Source organism: Eschrichtius robustus, chromosome 2 (assembly GCF_028021215.1).
Source record: "Eschrichtius robustus isolate mEscRob2 chromosome 2, mEscRob2.pri, whole genome shotgun sequence".
Taxonomy (NCBI): Eukaryota; Metazoa; Chordata; class Mammalia; order Artiodactyla; family Eschrichtiidae; genus Eschrichtius; species Eschrichtius robustus.
In genome coordinates, this window is record NC_090825.1 from 161556967 (window position 1) to 161578900 (window position 21934).

General features: G+C 40.1%; 2 protein-coding genes and 1 pseudogene across 2 annotated transcripts in view; 1 reads left to right on the forward strand and 2 right to left on the reverse strand.

Moving 5' to 3' along the window:
• Positions 1-1397, reverse strand: part of ZNF879 (zinc finger protein 879) — a 51211-nt gene extending 49814 nt beyond the window's left edge. The window contains 2 exon segments of the mRNA XM_068536543.1: positions 171-237; positions 1316-1397. Of these exon segments, the coding sequence (XP_068392644.1) occupies positions 171-203 (33 nt within the window). The 5' untranslated portion in view covers positions 204-237; positions 1316-1397.
• Positions 1398-9900: 8503 nt separating this feature from the next.
• LOC137758673 (transmembrane emp24 domain-containing protein 2 pseudogene) lies at positions 9901-10470 on the reverse strand (annotated as a pseudogene).
• Positions 10469-21934, forward strand: part of GRM6 (glutamate metabotropic receptor 6) — a 48570-nt gene continuing 37104 nt past the window's right edge. The window contains exons 1-2 of the mRNA XM_068534929.1: positions 10469-10571; positions 16563-16718. Coding sequence (XP_068391030.1) covers positions 10469-10571; positions 16563-16718 — 259 coding nt within the window. The remainder of the gene's footprint in view (positions 10572-16562; positions 16719-21934) is intronic.

Sequence of the window (21934 nt, forward strand, 5' to 3'; positions counted from 1 at the left end):
AATGAGACTGGCCCTGCAGCAAGGGAAACACCTTCTTTCTGAAGTTCCTCAACTACCAGGCCTTCTGGTCCCTCAATGGGCTTCATTACCTAGAAAAGCTCAACAATGGATGAAGCACGTTCCCCACTTCTGAACCCAGAAGGCAGTTCAAGAAAGAAGCCTTCACATACCAGAGCCTGGGCTGGCAGCAATCTTGTGGCCATGTCTCCCTCCTGCTGCTCCTCCTGGAGAAGGCACCTGAAACGGAGAAAGAAACTGTGAGATCTCTCCATCCTGCCTGCACTCCCGTCCTCATCACGGTTAGACTAGGTTAAGAAGTCTCCACACACTGAGCACCCTGCCGAAGGAAACCAGAAGGAACCTGGAAGCCCAGGCATTCCTGAGTGGGAGGGGCCCTGTGCTTGACCACCAAAACCAGGAGTGGGCAGTAAGAAGACTGCCAGTCACTGGGCCTGCTACCTTTCAGCCAGTGGTTTATGAATAAAGAAGAATCAAACTAAGGGCTTAGAACCATCTGATATGCATTAACAGTGTAAAGGGCAGTCACACCGGGCTCACAGAAATGTTAAATCATTGAGAAATGACATAAATATTCCACACACCTGCATTTAGGTACTCTGAGCTATAGTAATTATGATATAATAATTCTTCAAAAATCATTTTAAGAATTGGTGTCCTTTTCAGAAATAGTCAACCAAAAATTAGTTGTGTTTTTGGAAATTGTGTTTCCTTTCGAAGAGTTATCAAAGCGCCTTAAACGTAAAAGGAAACATTACCTTTCCACCTTCCCTACTCCCACACCCCCAAAAATACAAGACTAAGAAGAAATAGCTTCGTTGGCTAGAAATGAATTTAAAATTTAGAGAAAAGGGAAGTAACTTTGCAAGCGGACAAAATTACTCTAAACAAAAAAGGAAACAGTTATATCACTTCGGATTCACTCTAGGAGAACAATGTCAAAAAATAAGGTTGGCAAAAACGGATAAACATAAAGTTTAAACTCTAGTGGGGAAAAAAACCAACCAACGGAAAAAGCCGAAAACCGCCCCAGGGTTCACGAACCCTGAAACAAGGCACAGCTTGCTGCAATCTCTTTTCGAGGGCCGTTTCTCCAGGAGCCTTGCCCCAGGCATAGGCCCCGCTGTCGGGCGGTGAGACCTCCCCGGGCAACGCCCCCTCCTCGGGCCGCGTTCACCTGCCAAGGCCGCCTGCGCTGGCACGCCCAGAGCTGGGACTCGCGCCGCGGTTGGCCTTCTGTCCTGGCCCCGCCGTAGGAGGCGCACACCCCGGGCCCACTCTCACCGGCAGTCTGTACCTGGGCTCGCCGGGACGGGGACTCGAAGCGGCGGCCCTTACTGCAGGCAAGGGGAACACCTAGCGCAGAGATATTTGTTGTCGCCGCCGCCGCCAAGCCGCCGGACAAAAATGCGCGTGCGCACAGGAGAACCGCAGCGCTTTTCCTTTCGAACTATACTTCCCAGACGTCTGCACTGTACGGCCCTCTACGGGGTCCGAGAAGGGCCAACGGCGGGAGGGTTAGAGAAAGCAGTCTTGCTAGAAGGCAGAGGAAGTTGAAGCCTCTGCTGTAACCACGTGTCCTCTCGTGCACCCTTTTTATTCATAATTATGATGACAATGATAGTAAGAGGGAAAAGTGAATATGTAATAGAAAATGTGGAAGACTAGCCGTTTGCTGCTCCTTATTGGTTATTGAGAAAACTGTTAGAATCTATTTAACAAATTTTTGAATTAAAAAAAATTGTCTAAATTTTGTAGCCTATGATAAAAGATATATTTTTTAACTGACACACTGGGTAAAAACAAAAACATAGACCTAGTATTGCCCTTTTCATGACACTCATTACTTCTTTTAAAAGGGTTCCTTAAAATTGTAAAGCTTGTCTTCCAGTATTGACTGTACTTCCCTTCTTTACAACTGCATCCTCATTGTCTGGCACTGTACATACCAAATAATACGTATTCAATAAGTGTTGAATGAATGCTTTTTTAAATATCCACCATTACGGTTTACAAAAACAGACCTAAAATCAAAGGGCACCTTAAGGTAGAAAATAAAGAGATGAATTAAGATATACCTGGAAAAACAATATGAAAAAGAAAACTGGGATCACAATGTTACAAAGACAAAGATATTTCAAAGTAAAAATAGTTAAGTTGGACAAAGTGGGTTGTTATGTATTGATAAAAGATAACAATACACATTACTAACCATTAGGGAAATGCAAATCAAAACCACAATGAGTTACCACTTTACACCCATTAGGATAGCTGCTATCAAAAGACAAAAACAAAATAATACAGAAAACAAGTGTTGGTGAGGACTTGTTGAAATTGAATCCTTGTGAATTGCTGGTGACAATGTAAAATGGTGCAGCTGCTGTGGAAAATAGTATGGCGTGTCGACTTAAAAAAAATGCACAACGTGCAAGTTGTGAATCAAGTTTTATTTGGGGCGAAATGAGGACTATAGCCTGGGAGACAGCATTTCAGATCGCTCCGAGAAACTGCTCCAAAGAGGTAGTGGGGGAGGTCAGTATATTTGTGATTTTGGTGAAGGGGGAGTACATGCAATCAAGCACATATTTTTTTGCAGAAGGTTTCTGCTAGTCAGGAGGAGCAGTCATCACCATGAAGGTGCTTAGTGCTTTTCTAGATATGAGGAGATGCAAGAATTGGACTCATAAAATTGTCTCCTGAAAATATCTGACTATCTGAAGACCTGTTCTGCCAGTTTTTCCCAGAGCACAGAGTGCCTCATTTCTGCTCTCCACCCTGAATTCCTTTCAGGGGGTGTTGAAAGTCAGCAGCTGCAGCAGCACATCTACCTTGTAGAGGTAGATGGCAAGTGCCAATGGCAAGTGCCAATTTGTAGTTGACAGGTGGTTCCTCAAAAAATTAAAAATAGAATTACCATATAATCCAGCAATTCCACTTCTAGGTATATTCCCCAAAGAATTGAAAGCAAGGACTCAAGCAGGTATTTGTACACTAATGTTCACGGCAACATTATTCACAATAGTCAGAAGGTAGAAACAACTGAGGCGTCAATGAATGGATGAATGGATAAACAAAACGTGGTCTATCCATACAATGAAGTATTATTCAGCCATAAAATGAAGGAAAATCCAATACATGCTACAACATGGATGAATCTTGAAGACATGCAAAGTAAAATAAGACACAAAAGGACAAAAATTGTATGATTCCACCTATATGAGGTGTCTAGAAGAGTCAGATTCATAGAAGGAAAGTAGAATAGTGGTTACCAACGGTTGAAGGAAGAGGGAAATGAGGATTTATTGTTTAATGGGTACAGAGTTTCATCTTGGGATAATGAAAATTTTCTGGAGGTGACTAGTGGTGATGATTGCACAACAATGTAAATATGCTTAATGCTATTAAGCTATAGACTTAAAAATGATTAAAATGGTAAATTTTATGTTATATGTATTTTACCACAATAAAATAATAATATAAAATAAAATAATAATTATGAACCATTATTGGCAAGACAGCATTGAGATTTACAAAGTAAAAACAAGGTGGCAGACTGAATACACATAATTACCTCCTTTTTTCCTCTTCATATTCTTTAAAATAACAAAAACACATGTATAATTTGAAAAGTAATAAAAACCATACAACTCTAGAAAAATACCACCAGAACACCAGAAATTGATAATCTTGGAAGGCATGCAGCAGATATGTGCCCTGAGAGCCAAAGGCCATCTAACAGAGCCATATGTCTCCTTGCATGACCCTGCAATAAACCTTTTTCTGCTCCAAACTCCGACTTTTCCGTTTGTTTGGCACACAAACTTGTGTTGGGTAACGAAAGTATTTACACAGATTATAGTTCCTAGAATAGCTCTGATGGAATTAATTATGACTATAATTCATTACAAAATCAAAGAAAGTAAAATTTGTATGGATTACAAGAAAATGAAGTAAGTAAATTAATCAGTAAAACATCTGAGTCAAAATTAGTGTTGAGGCATATTGTGAGGGTAATTAATCATGAGATTAAAAACCAAAATGATTACAAAAGAGAGTGGCAAAGAGAATATGGTAGCAGGTTAGTGTTCTTGATTATTCAGGAGAATGACATAATTTCAGAAATAAGTTTTTAAAATCTTTAAATGTGTATGTCAAATATTCAATAGAACCCACTAGGCAAATCAATATATGAATATCTAACCAACCACTGCGTAATCTTTTTTTTTTTGGAGGTTCAAATCTTACTTATTTATTTATTTTTATAATTTTTATTGGAGTATAGTTGATTTACAATGTTGTGTTGTTTCAGGTGTACAACAAAGTGAATCAGCTATACACATACATATATCCACTCTTTTTTAGATTCTTTTCCCATATAGGTCATTACAGAGTACTGATTAGTGTTACCTGTGCTATACAATAGGTCTTTATTAGTTATCTATTTTATAAATAGTAGTGTGTATATGTCAATCCCAATCTCCCAATTTATCCATCCTCCCCTTCCCCCCGGTAACCATAAGTTTTTGTTTTGTTTTTCAAAAGAATTGTTTATTTACTGGACCTGGGACACATTAGATACACAACCAATTTTAAATTTACATCTTTTAACTCAATTTTGAAGTGTTTTCACACACACACACACAAATTGGCATGCAACAGTTGTCCTAAGGTAAAACGCAGTCACCTCAAACTGTTGCAAGTATTTTCACCCAAGGTTGAAAAATTGTTTATCCTGAACATGAAAACCTGTAACAAATTTAAATTAATTATATTAAACTCATTACCTGTAGTTTCCCCCTTGCAAAGATCCAAAGAAAATGTACAAGTAACTAATATACATCAGTCACAACATAATCCTGGATCATCCCCACACTAAAACTAGATGCTCCTTTAATTTTAACCCATCATCAGAGGCCAAGAGAAAATCATTTTGTTTTATACGAAACAAAATTCACATGTGCCACAAAAGAAAGACCCAAGAAAAACAAAAACAAACACCCTAGTACTGACAGTAATGTTCAGTACGCTAATTAAACAGTGGCCAAAATGCCACTGATCAAAAATAAAATAGTGGCTGTATATCACTGCAAAGAAATCCAAGAGGCTTTTAACCCTTTGGCATCAGAAATCCAGATTTTTCCAATTATGTGAACGCATACCTCCTCCGTGCTAAGAGTAGAGAAAGTGGATGTGCCACACAGAAAGAAAAAGAACTACCATTCACTGCAACACCCAGAGAACTGGGTTTAATAGGGACTTCTTACAAGGTTAGGCAGAAACCCAAAACTGGTTATTAGCTGCTTGTGTCAGCAATTTTAAGTGGAGGTGATTGAGTTCTAAGGTTCAAAGTAAAACTTTAAAGGGGAAAAAGGTTGTTGGTTTAAGTCTTATCTTTAAAGCAAAAGCAAGATAGACAAAGTATAAAAGTACCAACCTGGTAGCATACTCTAGTCACAGAGCTCTGCCATTAGGCTGGATAGAAAATGTCAAGATTCAGATTGTTGTTTCTGATAAGGACTCAACAAAATGAATCTTTAATGACTTGAACTGCAGGATAAGGGATCCCAAGAATGCAGTCATTTTTAGTAAAGTACTATCAGTAAAGTACAATCCTGAAAAAACTGCATTTGATTATAAAAACAAAGGAAAGAAGATATAATAAGGACTATGCACCTATATTCCACTTAAACAGTGCTTGAGTTCTGGAAGGACCTGTATAATGGAGGAAGAATTCAAATATGAAATCATGCTAATCACATGTCAAATTTCACTGTAACTTTCCTAAAAAATGTTTCTCCCCAATATCTATTAATCACAAAGAAACATAAGCTGTGAATGTACAGTTTAGAAAATAAAAACACAGAAACTAATGACATTATTACGACCAAGATGTTTGGTAAACAGTGAATTATGAGTTTGGGATCATCAGGAAAAGCCTTTTTAAACAACCCTCCTGACTTCAAAAAAATCTCTTCAGGAGTGGAAGGACTTGCTCTCACTCCCTCTTGTGAGAGCACCAGAATCACAACTGGCTGTTGGACGATCATCGACAGGCGGACACTGGAGCTCACCAGGGAAGATGCCCCACATCCAAAGACAGAGGAGAGGCTGCAGTGGGATGGTGGGAGGAGCGCAATCACAGTAGGGTCGAGTCCCATAACTGCTGGGTGGGTGACTCACAGACTGGAGAACACCTGTACCACAGAAGTCCACCCACTGGAGTGAAGGTTCTGAGTGCCACATCAGGCTTCCCAACCTGGGGGTCCAGCAATGGGAGGAGGAATTCCTAGAGAATCAGACTTTGAAGGCTGCTGGGATTTGATTGCAGGACTTTGACGGGACTGGGGGAGGCAGGGACTCCACAACGCTATGAGACTAGAAATGAATTACAGGGAAAAAAACGTAAAAAACACCAACACATGGAGGCTAAACTATACGTTACTAAATGACCAAGAGATCACTGAAGAAATCAAAGAGGAAATCAAAAAATACCTAGAGACAAATGACAATGAAAACACAATGATCCAAAACCTATAGGATGCAGCAAAAGCAGTTCTAAGAGGGAAGTTTATAGCTATACAAGCCTACCTCAAGAAACAAGAAAAATCGCAAATAAACAATCTAACCTTACACCTAAAGGAAGTAGAGAAAGAGGAACAAACAAAACCCAAAGTTAGTAGAAGGAAAGAAATCATAAAGATCTGAGCAGAAATAAATGAAATAGAAACAAAGAAAACAACAGCAAAGATCAATAAAACTAAAAGCTGGTTCGTTGAGAAGATAAACAAAATTGATAAACCATTAGCCAGACTCATCAACAAAAAGAGGGTGAGGACTCAAATCAATAAAATTAGAAATGAAAACGGAGAAGTTACAACAGACACCACAGAAATACAAAGCATCCTAAGAGACTACTACAAGCAACTCTATGCCAATAAAATGGACAACCTGGAAGAAATGGACAAATTCTTAGAAAGGTATAACCTTCCCACACTGAACCAGGAAGAAATAGAAGATATAAACAGACCAATCACAAGTAATGAAATTGAAACTGTGATTAAAAATCTCCCAACAAACAAAAGTCCAGGACCAGATGGCCTCACAGGTGAATTCTATCAAACATTTAGAGAAGAGCTAACACCCATTCTTCTCAAACTCTTCCAAAAAATTACAGAGGAAGGAACACTCCCAAACTCATTCTATGAGGCCAACATCACCCTGATACCAAAACCAGACAAAGATACTACAAGAAAAGAAAATTAGAGACCAATATCACTGATGAATATAGATGCAAAAATCCTCAACAAAATACTAGCAAACAGAATCCAACAACACATTAAAAGGATCATATACCATGGTCAAGTGGGATTTATCCCAGGGATGCAAGGATTCTTCAATATATGCAAATCAATCAATGTGATACACCATATTAATAAACAGAAGAAGAAAAACCATATGATCATCTCAATAGATTCAGGAAAAGCTTTTGATCAAAGTCAACACCCATTTATGATAAAAACTCTCCAGAAAGTGGGCAGAGAGGGAACCTACCTCAACATAATAAAGGCCATATACGACAAACCCACAGCAAACATCATTCTCATTGGTGAAAAACTGAAAGAATTTCCTCTAAGATCAGGAACAAGACAAGGATGTCCACTCTCACCACTATTATTCCACATAGTTTTGGAAGTCCTAGCCATGGCAGTCAGAGAAGAAAAAGAAATAGAAGGATTACAAATTGGAAAAGAAGAACTAAAACTGTCACTGTTTGCAAATGACATGATACTATACCTAGAGAATCCTAAAGATGCCACCAGAAAACTACTAGAGCTAATCAATGAATTTGGTAAAGTTGCAGGATACAAAATTAATGCACAGAAATCTCTTGCATTCCTATACACTAATGATGAACAATCTGAAAGAGAAATTAAGGAAACACTCCCATTTACCATTGCAACAAAAAGAATAAAATACCTAGGAATAAACCTACCTAGGGAGACAAAAGACCTGTATGCAGAAAACTATAAGACACTGATGAAAGAAATTAAAGATGATACCAACAGATGGAGAGATATACCACGTTCTTGGATTGGAAGAATCAGTATTGTGAAAATGAGTATACTACCCAAAGTAATCTACAGATTCAATGCAATCCCTATCAAATTACCAATGGCATTTTTTACAGAACTAGAACAAAAAATCTTAAAATTTGTATGGAGACACAAAAGACCCCGAATAGCAAAAGCAGTCTTGAGGGAAATAAACGGAGCTGGAAGAATCAGACTCCCTGACTTCAGACTATGCTACAAAGCTACAGTAATCAAGAGAATATGGTACTGGCACAAAAACAGAAACATAGATCAATGGAACAAGATAGAAAGCCCAGAGATAAACCCACGCACCTATGGTCAACTAATCTATGACAAAGGAGGCAAGGATAGACAATGGAGAAAAGACAGTCTCTTCAATAAGTAGTGCTGGGAAAACTGGACAGCTACATGTAAAAGAATGAAATTAGAACACTCCCTAACACCATACACAGAAATAAAGTCAAAATGGATTCGAGACCTAAATGTAAGACCGGACACTATAAAACTCTTAGAGGAAAACATAGGAAGAACACTCTTTGACATAAATCACAGCAACATCTTTTTTGATCCACCTCCTAGAGTAATGGAAATAAACACAAAAATAAACAAATGGGACCTAATGAAACTTCAAAGCTTTTGCACAGCAAAGGAAACCACAAACAAGACGAAAAGACAACCCTCAGAATGGGAGAAAATATTTGCAAACAAATCAATGGACAAGGATTAATCTCCAAAATATATAAACCGCTCATGCAGCTCAATATTAAAGAAACAAACACCCCAATCCAAAAATGGGCAGAAGACCTAAATAGACATTTCTCCAAAGAAGACATACAGATAGCCAAGAAGCACATGAAAAGCTGCTCAACATCACTAATTATTAGAGAAATGTAAATCGAAACTACAATGAGGTATCACCTCACACCAGTTAGAATGGGCATCATCAGAAAATCTACAAACAACAAATGTTGGAGAGGGTGGAGAAAAGGGAACCCTCTTGCACTGTTGGTGGGAATGTAAATTGATACAACCACTATGGAGAACAATATGGAAGTTCCTTAAAAAACTAAAAATAGAATGACTGTATGATCCAGCAATCCCACTACTGGGCATATACCCAGAGAAAACCATAATTCAAAAAGACACATGCACCCCAATGTTCATTGCAGCACTATTTACAATAGCCAGGTCATGGAAACAACCTAAATGCCCATTGACAGACGAATGGATAAAGAAGATGTGGTACATATATACAATGGAATATTACTCAGCCATAAAAAGGAACAAAATTGGGTCATTTGTTGAGATGTGGATGGATCTAGAGACTGTCATACAGAGTGAAGTAAGTCAGAAAGAGAAAAACAAATATCGTATATAAACACATGTATGTGGAACCTAGAAAAATGGTACAGATGAACTGGTTTGCAGGGCAGAAATTGAGACACAGATGTAGAGAACAAACGTATGGACACTAAAGGGGGAAAGCCGCGGTGGGGTGGGGATGGTGGTGTGCTGAATTAGGCGATTGGGATTGGCATGTATACACTGATGTGTATAAAATTGATGACTAATAAGAACCTGCTGTATAAAAAAATAAATTAAATTCAAAAATTAAAAAAATATATTAGGACACACAAACTAGCAATACATAAAAATGGTAATAATATATGATAACCATGTTGGCCTTTTCCAGAATACAGATTATTTTAACTCTAAAAATAATGTGATTCACCACATTAACAGATTAAAGAAGAAAACACACACACACACACACACACAATCTCTTCAGGTAGTAGATCTGTCCCAATGTCATGGCAACTAGAACAAGAGCTTCAAAGAAGGATCAAAGGACCACTCTGCTGTTTGTGCTGTCATTGACTGCTCTGTGTATTCTCTCCCGAACTTCCATGTATTCCTGTTCATGCTTTACAGCTGTCATCGCCACTGTGAGCTCATTAATCATTTCTTCTAGCTTGTTCTGGTGAGCTTCTGTTTCCATGTCTTGTCCTTTGGGGGCCTCCTCAATATCAATGGTGAACATCACTATTTTTGGAGTCATGTTGGACATCCTTTTGCTAAAACAAAACTTACATGTTCCATCCATGTGAGCAGCAAATGTGTATTTCCCACTGGACTCCCAGTCTCCTTTATAAATTCCTTTATTATCAGGCCCTGTACTCTCCACGTCGATGTCCAGGAAGACGCCCTCAGCCACCTCGAAGATGAGGCCCATCTTGGTGCCCGAGGTGACCCACTCGAAGAAGCACTCCTCCGCATGCGCGTCAGTGCTGACGAAGTAGTCCGAGGCCATGGCCAGGATGGCGGCCAGGGGCACCAGCAGCTCAGCGAGCGTCACCATGCTGGGGCTGGGGCCGAAACCAGGACCGGGACTGCGACCTCCAGAGCCACCGTCGCCACCGCCACCGGGGTCATCTCAGCCGCCGCCACCTCAGCCCATAAGTTTGTTTTCTACATCTGTGACTCTATTTCTGTTTGTAAATAAGTTCATTTGTACCATTTTTTTTTAGATTCCACATATAGGCAATATCATATGATATTTGTCTTTGTCTGTCTGACTTACTTCACTCAATATGACAATCTCTAGGTCCATCCATGTTGCAGCAAATGGCATTATTTCATTCTTTTTATTTTTTTATGGCTTAGTTATATATCGCATTTTCTTTATCCATTCATCTGTCGATGGACATTTAGGTTGCTTCCATGTCTTGGCTATCATAAATAGTACTGCAATGAACATTGGGGTGCATGTATCTTATTTTATATTTTTAAAATTAATTTTTGTTGGAGTATAGTTGCTTTAGCATGTATCTTTTCAAAGTAGCATGTGTACTTTTCAAGTATATTCTCCAGATATATGCCCAGGAGTGGGATTGCTGGATCATATGGTAGCTCTATCTTTAGTTATTAAGGAACCTCCATACTGTTCTCCATAATGTTTGTACCAATTTACATTACAACCAACAGTGTAGGAGGGTTCCCTTTTCTCCACACCCTCTTCAGCACTTACTGTTTGTAGATTTTTTGATGATGGCTATTCTCACCGGTGTGAGGTGATACCTCTTTGTAGTTTTGATTTGAATTTCTCGAATGATTAGTGATGTTGAGCATCTTTTCATGTGCCTCTTGGCCATCTGTATGTCTTCTTTGGAGAAATGTCTATTTAGGTCTTCCACACATCTTTTGATTGGGTTGTTTGGTTTTTTTGATATTGAACTGCATGAGCTGTTTGTATATTTGGGAGATTAATCCCTTGTCGGTTGCTTCATTTGCAAATATTTTCTCCCATTCTGAGGGTTGTCTTTTCGCCTTGTTTACGGTTTCCTTTGCTGTGCAAAAGCTTTGAAGTTTCATTAGGTCCCATTTGTTTATTTTTGTTTTTATTTTCCGTACTGTAGGAGGTGGATCAAAAAAGATATTCCTGCAATTTATGTCAGAGAATGTTCTGCCTATGTTTTCCCCTAAGAGTTTTATAGTATCTGGCCTTACATTTAGGTCTTTAATACATTTTGAGCTTATTTTTGTTTATGGTGTTAGGGAGTGTTCTAATTTCATTCTTTTACATGTAGCTGTTCAGTTTTCCCAGCACTACTTATTAAAGAGGCTGTCTTTTCTCCATTGTATATTCTTGCCTCCTTTGTCATAGATTAGTTGACCATAGGTGCATGGGTTTATCTCTGGAGTTTCTATAGTGTTCCATTAATCCATATTTCTGTTTCTGTGCCAGTAACAAACTGTTTTGATTACTGTAGATTTGTAGTATAGTCTGAAGTCAGGGAGCCTGATTCCTTCAGCTCCGTTTTTCTTTCTCAAGTTTGCATGGGCTATTCGGGGTCTTTTGTGTTTCCATACAAATTGTAAAATTTTTGTTCTAATTCTGTGAAAAAAGTCATTGGTAATTTGATAGAGATTGCATTGAATCTGTAGAGTGCTTTGGATAAGATAGTTATTTTGACAATATTGATTCTTCCCATCCAAGAACATGGTGTATCTCTTCATCTATTTGTGTCATCTTTCATTTGTTTTATCAGTGTCTCAGAGCTTTCAGAGTACAGGTTTTTTGCCTCCTTAGGTAGGTTTATTCCTAGCTATTTTATTCTTTTTGATGCGATGGTAAATGGGATTGTTTCCTTAATTTCTATTTCTGATCTTTTGTTGTTAGTGTATAGAAATGCAGCAGATTTCTGTGTATTAACTTTGTATCCTGCAACTTTACCAAATTCATTGATGAGCTCTAGTAGTTTTCTGGTAGTGTCTGTAGGATTTTCTATGTATAGTGTCATGTCATCTGCAAACAGTGATAGTTTTACTTCTTCTTTTCCAGTTTGGACTCCTTTTATTTCTTTTTCTTTTCTGATTGCTGTGGCTAGAACCTCCAAAACTATGTTGAATAAAAGTGGTGAGAGTGGACATCTTTGTCTTATTCCTGATCTTAGAGGAAATGGTTTTAGTTTTCACCACTGAGAATGATGTGAGCTGTGAGTTTGTTGTATGTGGCCTTTATTATGTTGAGGTACATTCCCTCTGTGCCAGCTTTCTGGATAGTTTTTATCATAAATGGGTTTTGAATTTTGTCAAAAGATTTTCTGCACCTATTGAGATGATCATATGGTTTTTATTCTTTGTTAATGTGGTGTATCTAATTGTTTGATTTGCCTATATTGAAGAATACTTGCATCCCTGAGATAAATCCCACTTGATCATGGTACATGATCCTTTTAATTTGTTGTTGGATTCAGGTTGCCTGTATTTTTTTGAGGATTTTTGCATTTATGTTCATCAGTGATGTTGGCCTGTAATTTTCTTCTTTTGTGGTATCTTTGTCTGGTTTTGGTATCTGGGTGGTTTCTGAAGCTCATAGAATGAGCTTGGGAGTGTTCCTTCCTCTGAAATTTTTTGGAGTATCAGGAGGATAGGTATTAATTCTTCTCTAAATGTTTGAGGGAATTCGCCTGTGAAGCAATCTGGTCCTGGACTTTTGTTTGTTGGAAATTTTAAAGTCACAGTTTTGATTTTAGTACATGTGATTTGTCAGTTCATATTTTCTATTTCTTTTTGGTTCAATCTTGGAAGCTTGTACCTTTCTAAGAATTTGTCCATTTCTTCTAGGTTGTCCATTTTATTGGTGTATAGCTGCTTGTAGTAGTCTCTTATAATCCTTGTATTTCTATGGTATCAGTTGTAACTTCTCCTTTTTCATTTCTAATTTTATTGATTTGAGCTCTCTCCCTTTATTTCCTTATGAGTCTAGCTAAAGGTTTATCAATTTTGTTTATCGTTTCAAAGAACCAGCTTGTAGTTTCATTGATCTTTTCTATTGTTTTCTCCATCTCTATTTAATCTATTTATGCTTTGACCTTTATGATTTCTTTCCTTCTACTAACTTTAGGTTTTGTTTGTTCTTCTTTCTCTAGTTACGTTAGGTATAAGGTTAGACTGTTTATTTGGGATTTTTCTTGTTTCCTGAGGTAAGATTGCATTTCTATAAACGCCCATCTTAGAACTGCTTTTGCTGTGCCCCACAGGTTTTGGATTGTCGTGTTTTCATTTTCAATTGCCTCTAGGTATTTTTTGGTTTCCTCTTTGATTTCTTCAGTGATCCATTGATTGTTTAGTAGCATACTGTTTAGCCTCCATGTGTTTGTGTTTTTTACAGATTTTTCTTATAATTTATTTCTCATCTCATAGCATTTTGGTTGGAAAAGATGCCTATATGATTTCAATTTTCTTAAATTTACTGAGGCTTGCTTTGTGGCCCAAGATGTGAACTATCCTGGAGAATATTCCATGTGCACTTGAGAAGAATGTGTATTCTGCTGCTTTCAGATGGAATGCTCTATAAATAGCAATTAAGTCCATCTGGTCTAATGTGTTATTTAAGGCTTGTGTTTCCTTACTGATTTTCTGTCTGGATGATCTGTCCATTGGTGTAAGTGGGGTGTTAAATTTCCCTGCTATTATTGTGTCGCTGTCCATTTCCCCGTTTATGGCTGTTAGCATTTGCCTTATATATTGAGGTACTCCTATGTTGGGTGCAAATATATTTACAATTGTTATATTTTCTTCTTGGATTGATCCAATGATCTTTTTTTTTTTTTTTTGATCCAGTGATCTTTATGTAGTGTCCTTCCTTGTCTCTTGTAACAGTCTCTATTTTAAAGTCTATTTTTTCTGATATGAGTATTGCTACTCCAGCTTTCTTTTGATTTTCATTTGCAACGAATATCTTTTTCTATCCCCTCACTTTCAGTCTGTATGTGTTCCTAGGTCTGAAGTGGGTCTCTTGTAGATAGCATATATATGGGTCTTGTTTTTGTATCCACTCAGCCAATCTATGTCTTTTGGTTAGAGCATTTAATCCATTTATATTTAAGGTAATTATCAGTATGTATGTTCCTATTGCCATTTTCTCAATTGTTTTGGATTTTTGTTTTGTTGGTCTTCTTTTGTTCTCTTCTCTTGTGATTTGATGACCATCTTTAGTGTTGTGTTTGGGTTGCTTTTTCTTTTTGTGTGGGTATCTATTGTTGTTTTATGGTTTGCAGTTCCCATGAAGTTTTGATATAGCAGTCTGTATATGTACAAGGCTGTTTTGAGTTGCTGGTCTCTTAATTTCAAATGCATTTCCCATTTCCTGCATTTGTACTCTCCTCTTTACATGGTTGCTTGTTTTGATATCATATATGTATATGATAATCCCCTACTATTACTTTATGTTTGCCTTTACTCATGAGCTTTCCCATTTGTGATTTTCTTGTTTCTAGTTGTGGCCTCCTTTTTTTCCCTCTTGCTTAGAGAAGTTCCTTTAGCATTTGTTGTAAGGCTGGTTTGGTGGTGCTGAATTCTCTTAGCTTTTGCTTGTTTGTAAAGCTTTCGATTTCTCCTTCAAATCTGAATGAGAACCTTGCTGGGTAGAGTATTCTTGGTTGTAGGTTTTTCCCTTTCATCACTTTAGATATATCATGCCACTCCCTTCCGGCCTGTAGTTTCTGCTGAAAAATCAGCCAATAACTTTATGGGGATTCCCTTGTATGTTGCTTTTCCTTTGTTGCTTTTAATAATTTTTCTTTGTATTTAATTTTTGTGAGTTTGATTAATATGTGTCTCAGTGTGTTCCTCCTTGGGTTTATCCTGTGTGAGACTCTCTGTGCTTCCTGGACTTGGGTGACAATTTCCTCTCCCATGTTAGGGAATTTTTTGGCTATAATCTCTTCAAATATTTTCTCAGGCTCTTTTCCTTTCTCTTCTTCTCCTGGGACCCCTATAAGTTCAAGTTCCCTTGTTTCTCCTGGAATTTACCTCCAAATTTCCAAATTAAATAAAACAAAAGCAAAAGCAAACATGTTGCTATTTTTCTACTTTAAGATATTAAATATTGACAATGTTTTATCCATGGTTTCATTTGTTTATTTTTTTTTTTAATTTAGGAAATATTTGGTACAATGGTTAGGAAGTATAACTTGGTCTCCTTCTTTGTAGAATGCAGAAAGTACTAGTAACTACCTATTGATTTGTGAGGATTAAATGAGCTAAAGTACAAAAAGCACTTAGAGCAGTGACAAATATAACCACTATACAAGTATTAGACATTATTATACCGTTATTGTCATTATTTTTTTATCTCCGTTCTCAATCCAATCCTCAACACTCCCTCCACCCCACCCCACCCACCACCAGTGGTAACCATTCTCCTGGATTCATGTTGGTGTGTTTAATGTTGTCCCAGAAGTCCCTGAGACTGTCCTCATTTCTTTTCATTCTTTTCTCTTTATTCTGTTCTGTGGCAGTGGTTTCCACCGTTCTTTCTTCCATGTCACTTATATGTTCTGTCTCAGTTATTCTGCTATTGATTCCTTCTAGTGCATTCTTCATTTCAGTTATTGTGTTGTTCATCTCTGTTTGTTTTTTCTTTAAATCTTCTATGTATTTGTTAAGCATTTCTTGTATCTTCTTGGTCTGTGCCTCCATTCTTTATCTGAGATTTTGAATTGTCTTTACTATCATTACTCTGAATTCTTTTTCAGATAGATTGCCTATCTCCTCTTCATTTAGTTGTTCTTGTGGTTTTTTTCTTGTTCCACTGTCTGCAACATACTTCTCCGTTGTCTCATTTTGTCTAACTTTCTGTGTTTGTGGTTTCCTTTCCACAGGCTGCAGGATTGTAGTTCTTCTTGCTTCTTGTGTCTGCCCCCTGGTGGGTGAGGTTGGTCCAGAGGCTTGTTTAGGCATCCTGGTGGGAGGTACTGGTGCCTGCCCTCTGGTGGGTGGAGCTGGGTCTTTCCCCTCTGGTGAGTGGGACCATGTCAAGGAGTGTGTTTTGAGGTGGCTATGAGCTCAGCACGACTTTAGGCAGCCTGCCTGTTGCTGGGTGGGGCTGTGTTCCTATCTTATTGGTTGTATGGCCTGAGGCTTTCCAGCACTTGGAGTCTGCAGGTTGTAGGGTGGGGCCAGGTCTTGGTGCTGAACTGGGGACTCCAGGAGAGCTCAGGCTGATCAATATTCCTGGGGGCCTCTACTACCAGTGTACGTGCCCCCACAGTGAGCTACAGCTGACCCTTGCCTCCCTGGGCGACCCTCCAAAACCCCTAGGTAGGTCTAGCCCAGGTTCTTATAGAGGTACAGCTTTGTGCTGGGTCCCAGTGCACATGAGACCTTGTGTGTGCCCTCCAAGAGTGGAGTCTTTGTTTCCCCCAGCCCTGTGGGGCTCCTACACTAAAGCCCCACTGACCATCAAGGCTAAATGCTCTGGGGGCTCTTACCCCCAATGCCAGGCCATCAGACACTCTTGGAGGGCTATTTTTATGTGAGAATGTCCCTGTGTAGCCTGTGTGGGTTTAATATTTTTTCGTGCAAGGACTGTTTTTAGTATAGAAGTCTGCTACTTCTTTCCTCAGTTTATGCTGCCATTATCCCCTTGATAGAAGGTGTGACTGATGTTGTGGTGACCAGAGCCTGCACTGGATATTGAGCAGGGCCTCCCTTTTGCTCTGTGGTTGTCACTGCCCTGTCAGGGGCGGTGTCTGCTCCCTAGTTGTTGGAGTAGAGGCCCCCAGATCTGTTTCATAGCTGTGTTTCTGATCAGCAGTGTGAGGTAGGTGGGATTGAAGCACTCCCACTGGGAGAGAAGATACTGAGTATTCCTCCTCTGGAAATGTTCACCTGTGGGTGTGCTCTGTTGTGTCACCTTTCACCTGTTGTGTGAACTCTGATTACACTGTTAGCACTGCTCTCGGCCCCATCTTAGCTGTGAGTATGCCAGCAATTGGTCCTGGTGTCTCTCAGGTGTTGTTTTCAGCAGACCACCAGTAGAGACCCACTGAAGTCAGGTCCCTGGATTGCAGTAATCATGGATCTAGACCTGCTCTGGGTGAGTGGGGGCAACTCAGACTCTAGCCTGGCCCAACCCCTGCATGTACGTGCCCACAAAGTCCATAGCTGCTAAAGCTAGACCTGTCTTGGCTGTGGGAGCACTCATTGTCTGTTCAGATGTTCTGCAGGCGCTGAGTTTACAAAGTCGGTAGCAGGGGTGTAAATCTGCAATTTGCACAGCCGTGAGAGATTTCAGCTCTTCTTCCTTAGTTGCATGGCCCCTGAGGTTCAGCTGTGGTTTCAGCCCCACCTCTGCATGTCGGCCACCCACAGGCATCTACTCCCAAGGATTACCTGGAGCACAAAAGCCCACCCTAGGGGGGATGGGGTGAGGAGGAGGAGGCGACAGCCAGGGCCATGAGAGCCTGCCCTGGCGGGAGCCCTTTCTAGTGCCCAGGGAGGCAGGGGCCAGTGCATGGAGATAGAGGCTACAATGGCAGCTCTGCCCTTTGCACATCATTCAGCAATGGCACTTCGCTTCTATGGCAGTCTGGACTTCCTCCACGAGCATTCCTGGTTGCAGAGCTCCTCACTCCTGTCCCCTCAATCTATCTCTGTACAGCCAACAGCAGCCCTCTCCCCGGGTCTGCTCTCCAATCCCTGTGTTCCATCACCCAGACCCCGTCCACACCAGCAGACACATGTCTCAGGCTGGGGCACACATGGCTGTGGCACAGACCATCTGTGTAGGTCTCACTCTGTCCTGCCTGCCACAGATTGGTTGCTGCGCTCTCCTCTGAGCCCCGGGAACCCCTCTTCTGTTCTAGCTGATCTCCCTGCTGCTGAGGGGGCTTCCCCAGATGCAGGAACCTCTCCTCTCCTTCAGCTCCTTCCCAGGGGTTGAGGTTCCGTCCTGCTTCATCTCCTCGTCCTTTTCCCTTCTTCTTTTTTTCATCCTACCCAGTTACACGGGGATCTTTCTTGTCCTTTTAGGTGTTTAAGTTCCTCTGCTAGTATTCAGCAGGTGCTCTGTATTTTTCCACTTGTAGTCTTTTTTTTTTTAAAGATTTAATTTAATTTTTATTTTTTTGGCTGCGTTGGGTCTTTGTTGCTGCGTGCAGACTTTCTCTAGTATGGCAAGTGGGGGCTACGCTTCGTTGCGGTGCGCAGGCTTCTCATTACGATGGCTTCTCTTGTTGCGAAGCATGGGCTCTAGGCGTGCAGGCTTCAGTAGTTGCAGCACGAGGGCTCATTAGTTGTGGCACACAGGCTCTAGAGCTCAGGCTCAGTAGTTGTGGCGCACGGGCTTAGTTGTTCTGTGGCATGTGGGATCTTCCCAGACCAGGGATTGAACCTGTGTCCCTTGCATTGGCAGGTAGATTCTTATCCACTGAGCCACCAGAGAAGTCCCTGTGGATGTATTCCTGATGCATATGTGAGGAGAGGTGAACTCCCCATCCTCCTACTCCTCCACCATCTTGACTCCTCTGAGTAATCTTAAACTATATTCAACATTCTTTTTTAATATAAATTACTTTATTTATTATAGTAATTATATCTTTACAATCAAAGTTGTTTTATCACTATGTTCTGTTAACATGAAATTAAATGGTAGTTATAAGCAAATTTGGTTGCCTAGGAAACAATAATTGTATATTCAGTTTAACAGAAATAAAAGAATTCGTGTCTGAAAATGCAAGATTGTTTGTTACATAGCCTTTGGCCTTGCAATTACAGTACAAAAAAGTTCAATTTCAAAGTGACAATTACTTGTGCTGTTTGAGCTTTAAGGGTTGGAATGTTAAGTACAACATCAGGTCCTTAAAGAAAAAGAAAAGTGATCTATGTCTCCCCTGCAAGAGAGTATTTAGATTTACAATTAACATGAAAATCTTGTATCAGACTTCAGTGGGAGATTCTTCAGCATACCTTATCCATTATCCAGCATATTCATAGTCCTATACCTGGTACGTACCTTGCCAACCTCACTTTCCCACATATGGAAGTACAGGTTCCCACGTACACATGGTGATAGAAAATAGAATACACTAAGTTAGCGCTCTAAATTTCAGTTCTAAGTCTCCTTCTTGATACTAGTATGTACGTATGCAGGCCATAATAAGATAGACTTGGACCTGGGACCCTTTACCAGAGTGCTTGCACTTGCACCTGGACAAAGGTCTCCTCCAGCAACAAAATACAAAGAAACTAAATGGGACTAAAAATAACAACACTCATGTGCAATTGGGGCAATTATGAACAATAAACCATAAAAAGGGCACAAACTAACAGCCACTTCTGAGGTTCCCTGAGCAAAAGCAGGATACTGTGCATGATCCCCGCACACAGCACCACCAAATGGGTGGGCAGACCACCTAAGTCATCCCTCTGGCTGGACCCACTGGTCTGCCCCACCCTCACTCCATTTAAGGAACCAGCTTGCTCCTGCTACCCCTTGGGGGGTGAGCAAGGGAATCTGTTACTTGTTTTTGCTCCCTCATGTCCCACCAGTCCCAATAAAGCCTTGCCTGAATTTCTCATCTGGTCTCATAAATTTCTATTGATTAAAGAGTTCAACAACCCAGGCTGGTATCAGTAATACTACTCCACGAGATGCAGACAGCAAAAAATACATTCCAGGATTTTGGAGGTAGTTGAGGGGAAACAAAAGCACTGATGAGCTAGAATCAATAAGGATGTTAAGCTGCCAACCACTAAAGTGTTAATTTGTTCCTTGGCTGAGGTTTCTCGGCAGAGGCCTGTGGTCCAAGCCACTGGTGCCTTGGGTCCTGGTAGAAAAGTTCTCCTTTAGGGTGTTGCTTCACTCTCCCCAAGCCCACTCAAAGCCTAGTCAGCATTACCTCCCAAGATCTCAGGTCCATGCCTCCAAACGCAGAAACCCTGGGTGGGCTGGGATGTCCCAGGGCAGTGGGTGGGCACTCAGAACTGGGGCTCCCTAAAGCCCAGCTCTTCTCCCCACCTGGAGCAGCTAGGCAGCCCTGGTGCCACACCCCCACCTGGATCCTGTGCAGAGGCTCAGGGCCCAGGCAAGACTTGTGGGGAAGGTGGAGACCTCCAGGGCCGGCTCTCAATTATCTTATTGAGATTTTTTAAAATGTTACTTCAAAGAACTTAAGTGGAAAAGGCTTTTGTCTAACATGTGAACTGGGAAATATCAGAAATCAAAGTTTGGTTCTCAAAAAAAAAGGTTTTTCCTGTCTCTATCTACTGTAAAGGCCTAGAAAGAATGACAATCCAATAGCAATAACAAATTATGGTCTCTAAGTAGCATTTAATAAAAAAAAGTTTCCATAGAGAAATGGCTGATTACAAATCCAAGATAGGGAGTTCACAAAATAAGTCCGATGCTTGAAAGCTGGAAAGCTATCCATGACTACTGGGTCATGTCAAAAGGACATAGGGGGCTTCCCTGGTGGTGCAGTGGTTGAGAATCTGCCTGCTAATGCAGGGAACAAGGGTTCGAGCCTTGGTCTGGGAGGATCCCACATGCCGCGGAGCGACTAAGCCCGTTAGCCACAACTACTGAGCTTGCGCGTCTGGAGCCTGTGCTCCGCAACAAGAGAGGCCACGTTAGTGAGAGGCCCGCGCACCGCGATGAAGAGTGGCCCCCGCTTGCCGCAACTAGAGAAAGCCCTAGCACAGAAACGAAGACCCAACATAGCAATCAATCAATCAATAAATAAATAAAATAAATAAATCTTAAAAAAAAAAAAAAGGACATAGGAACCAACTTGAAGAGTTTCTGTTGGACAAAGATGGAACAATTTGGGCATCAAAAAAGAATATTAACTGCAATGGATTGAAATGCATCTGATGCCAGAAAAATCTGTTTACTTGTGCTTCTGGCTAAGACAGAGTAAAAGGAACTAGAGTTATCTTCCCACCTTAAACAACAGCAATAGCAACAAACACAGATGAAATATATGAAATAATATTTTCTAGACACAAGACATCAGGTGACAAAGGACATTGGTTCCTGAGAGACAAGAAACAAAGGAGAAGAGCCCTACAAAACTGTCCAAGCTTACTTCTTTGACAGAGTTTTCAGGTCAAGGCACAATAAAAGCATTTGCAAAACCCAACATCCATTTCTGATTAAAAACACTCACCAAACTAGAAATAGAAAGGAGCTTCCTCATCTGCAATGTTAACAGTAGGTTTTACAGCTAACATCATGCTTGATGATAAAAGACAAAATGCTCTACAATCAGGAACAACACAGGGATGTCACTCTCATCACTTCTATTCGTCATTTTAGTGGAGGTTCTAGTCAGTGCAATAGGGCAAGAAAAAGAGAGAAAAGGCATCAAGATTGGTAAGGAAAAAGTAAAACTACCTTTATTTGCAACCAGCACATATTCTTTATAGGAAAATCTGATGGAATCTACAAAAAGGTTACTAGAACTAGAAAGTAAGCTTAGCAAGATTGCAGTATACCACTAGGTTGCAGTCAGCCACTATAATTCGGAAAAGGC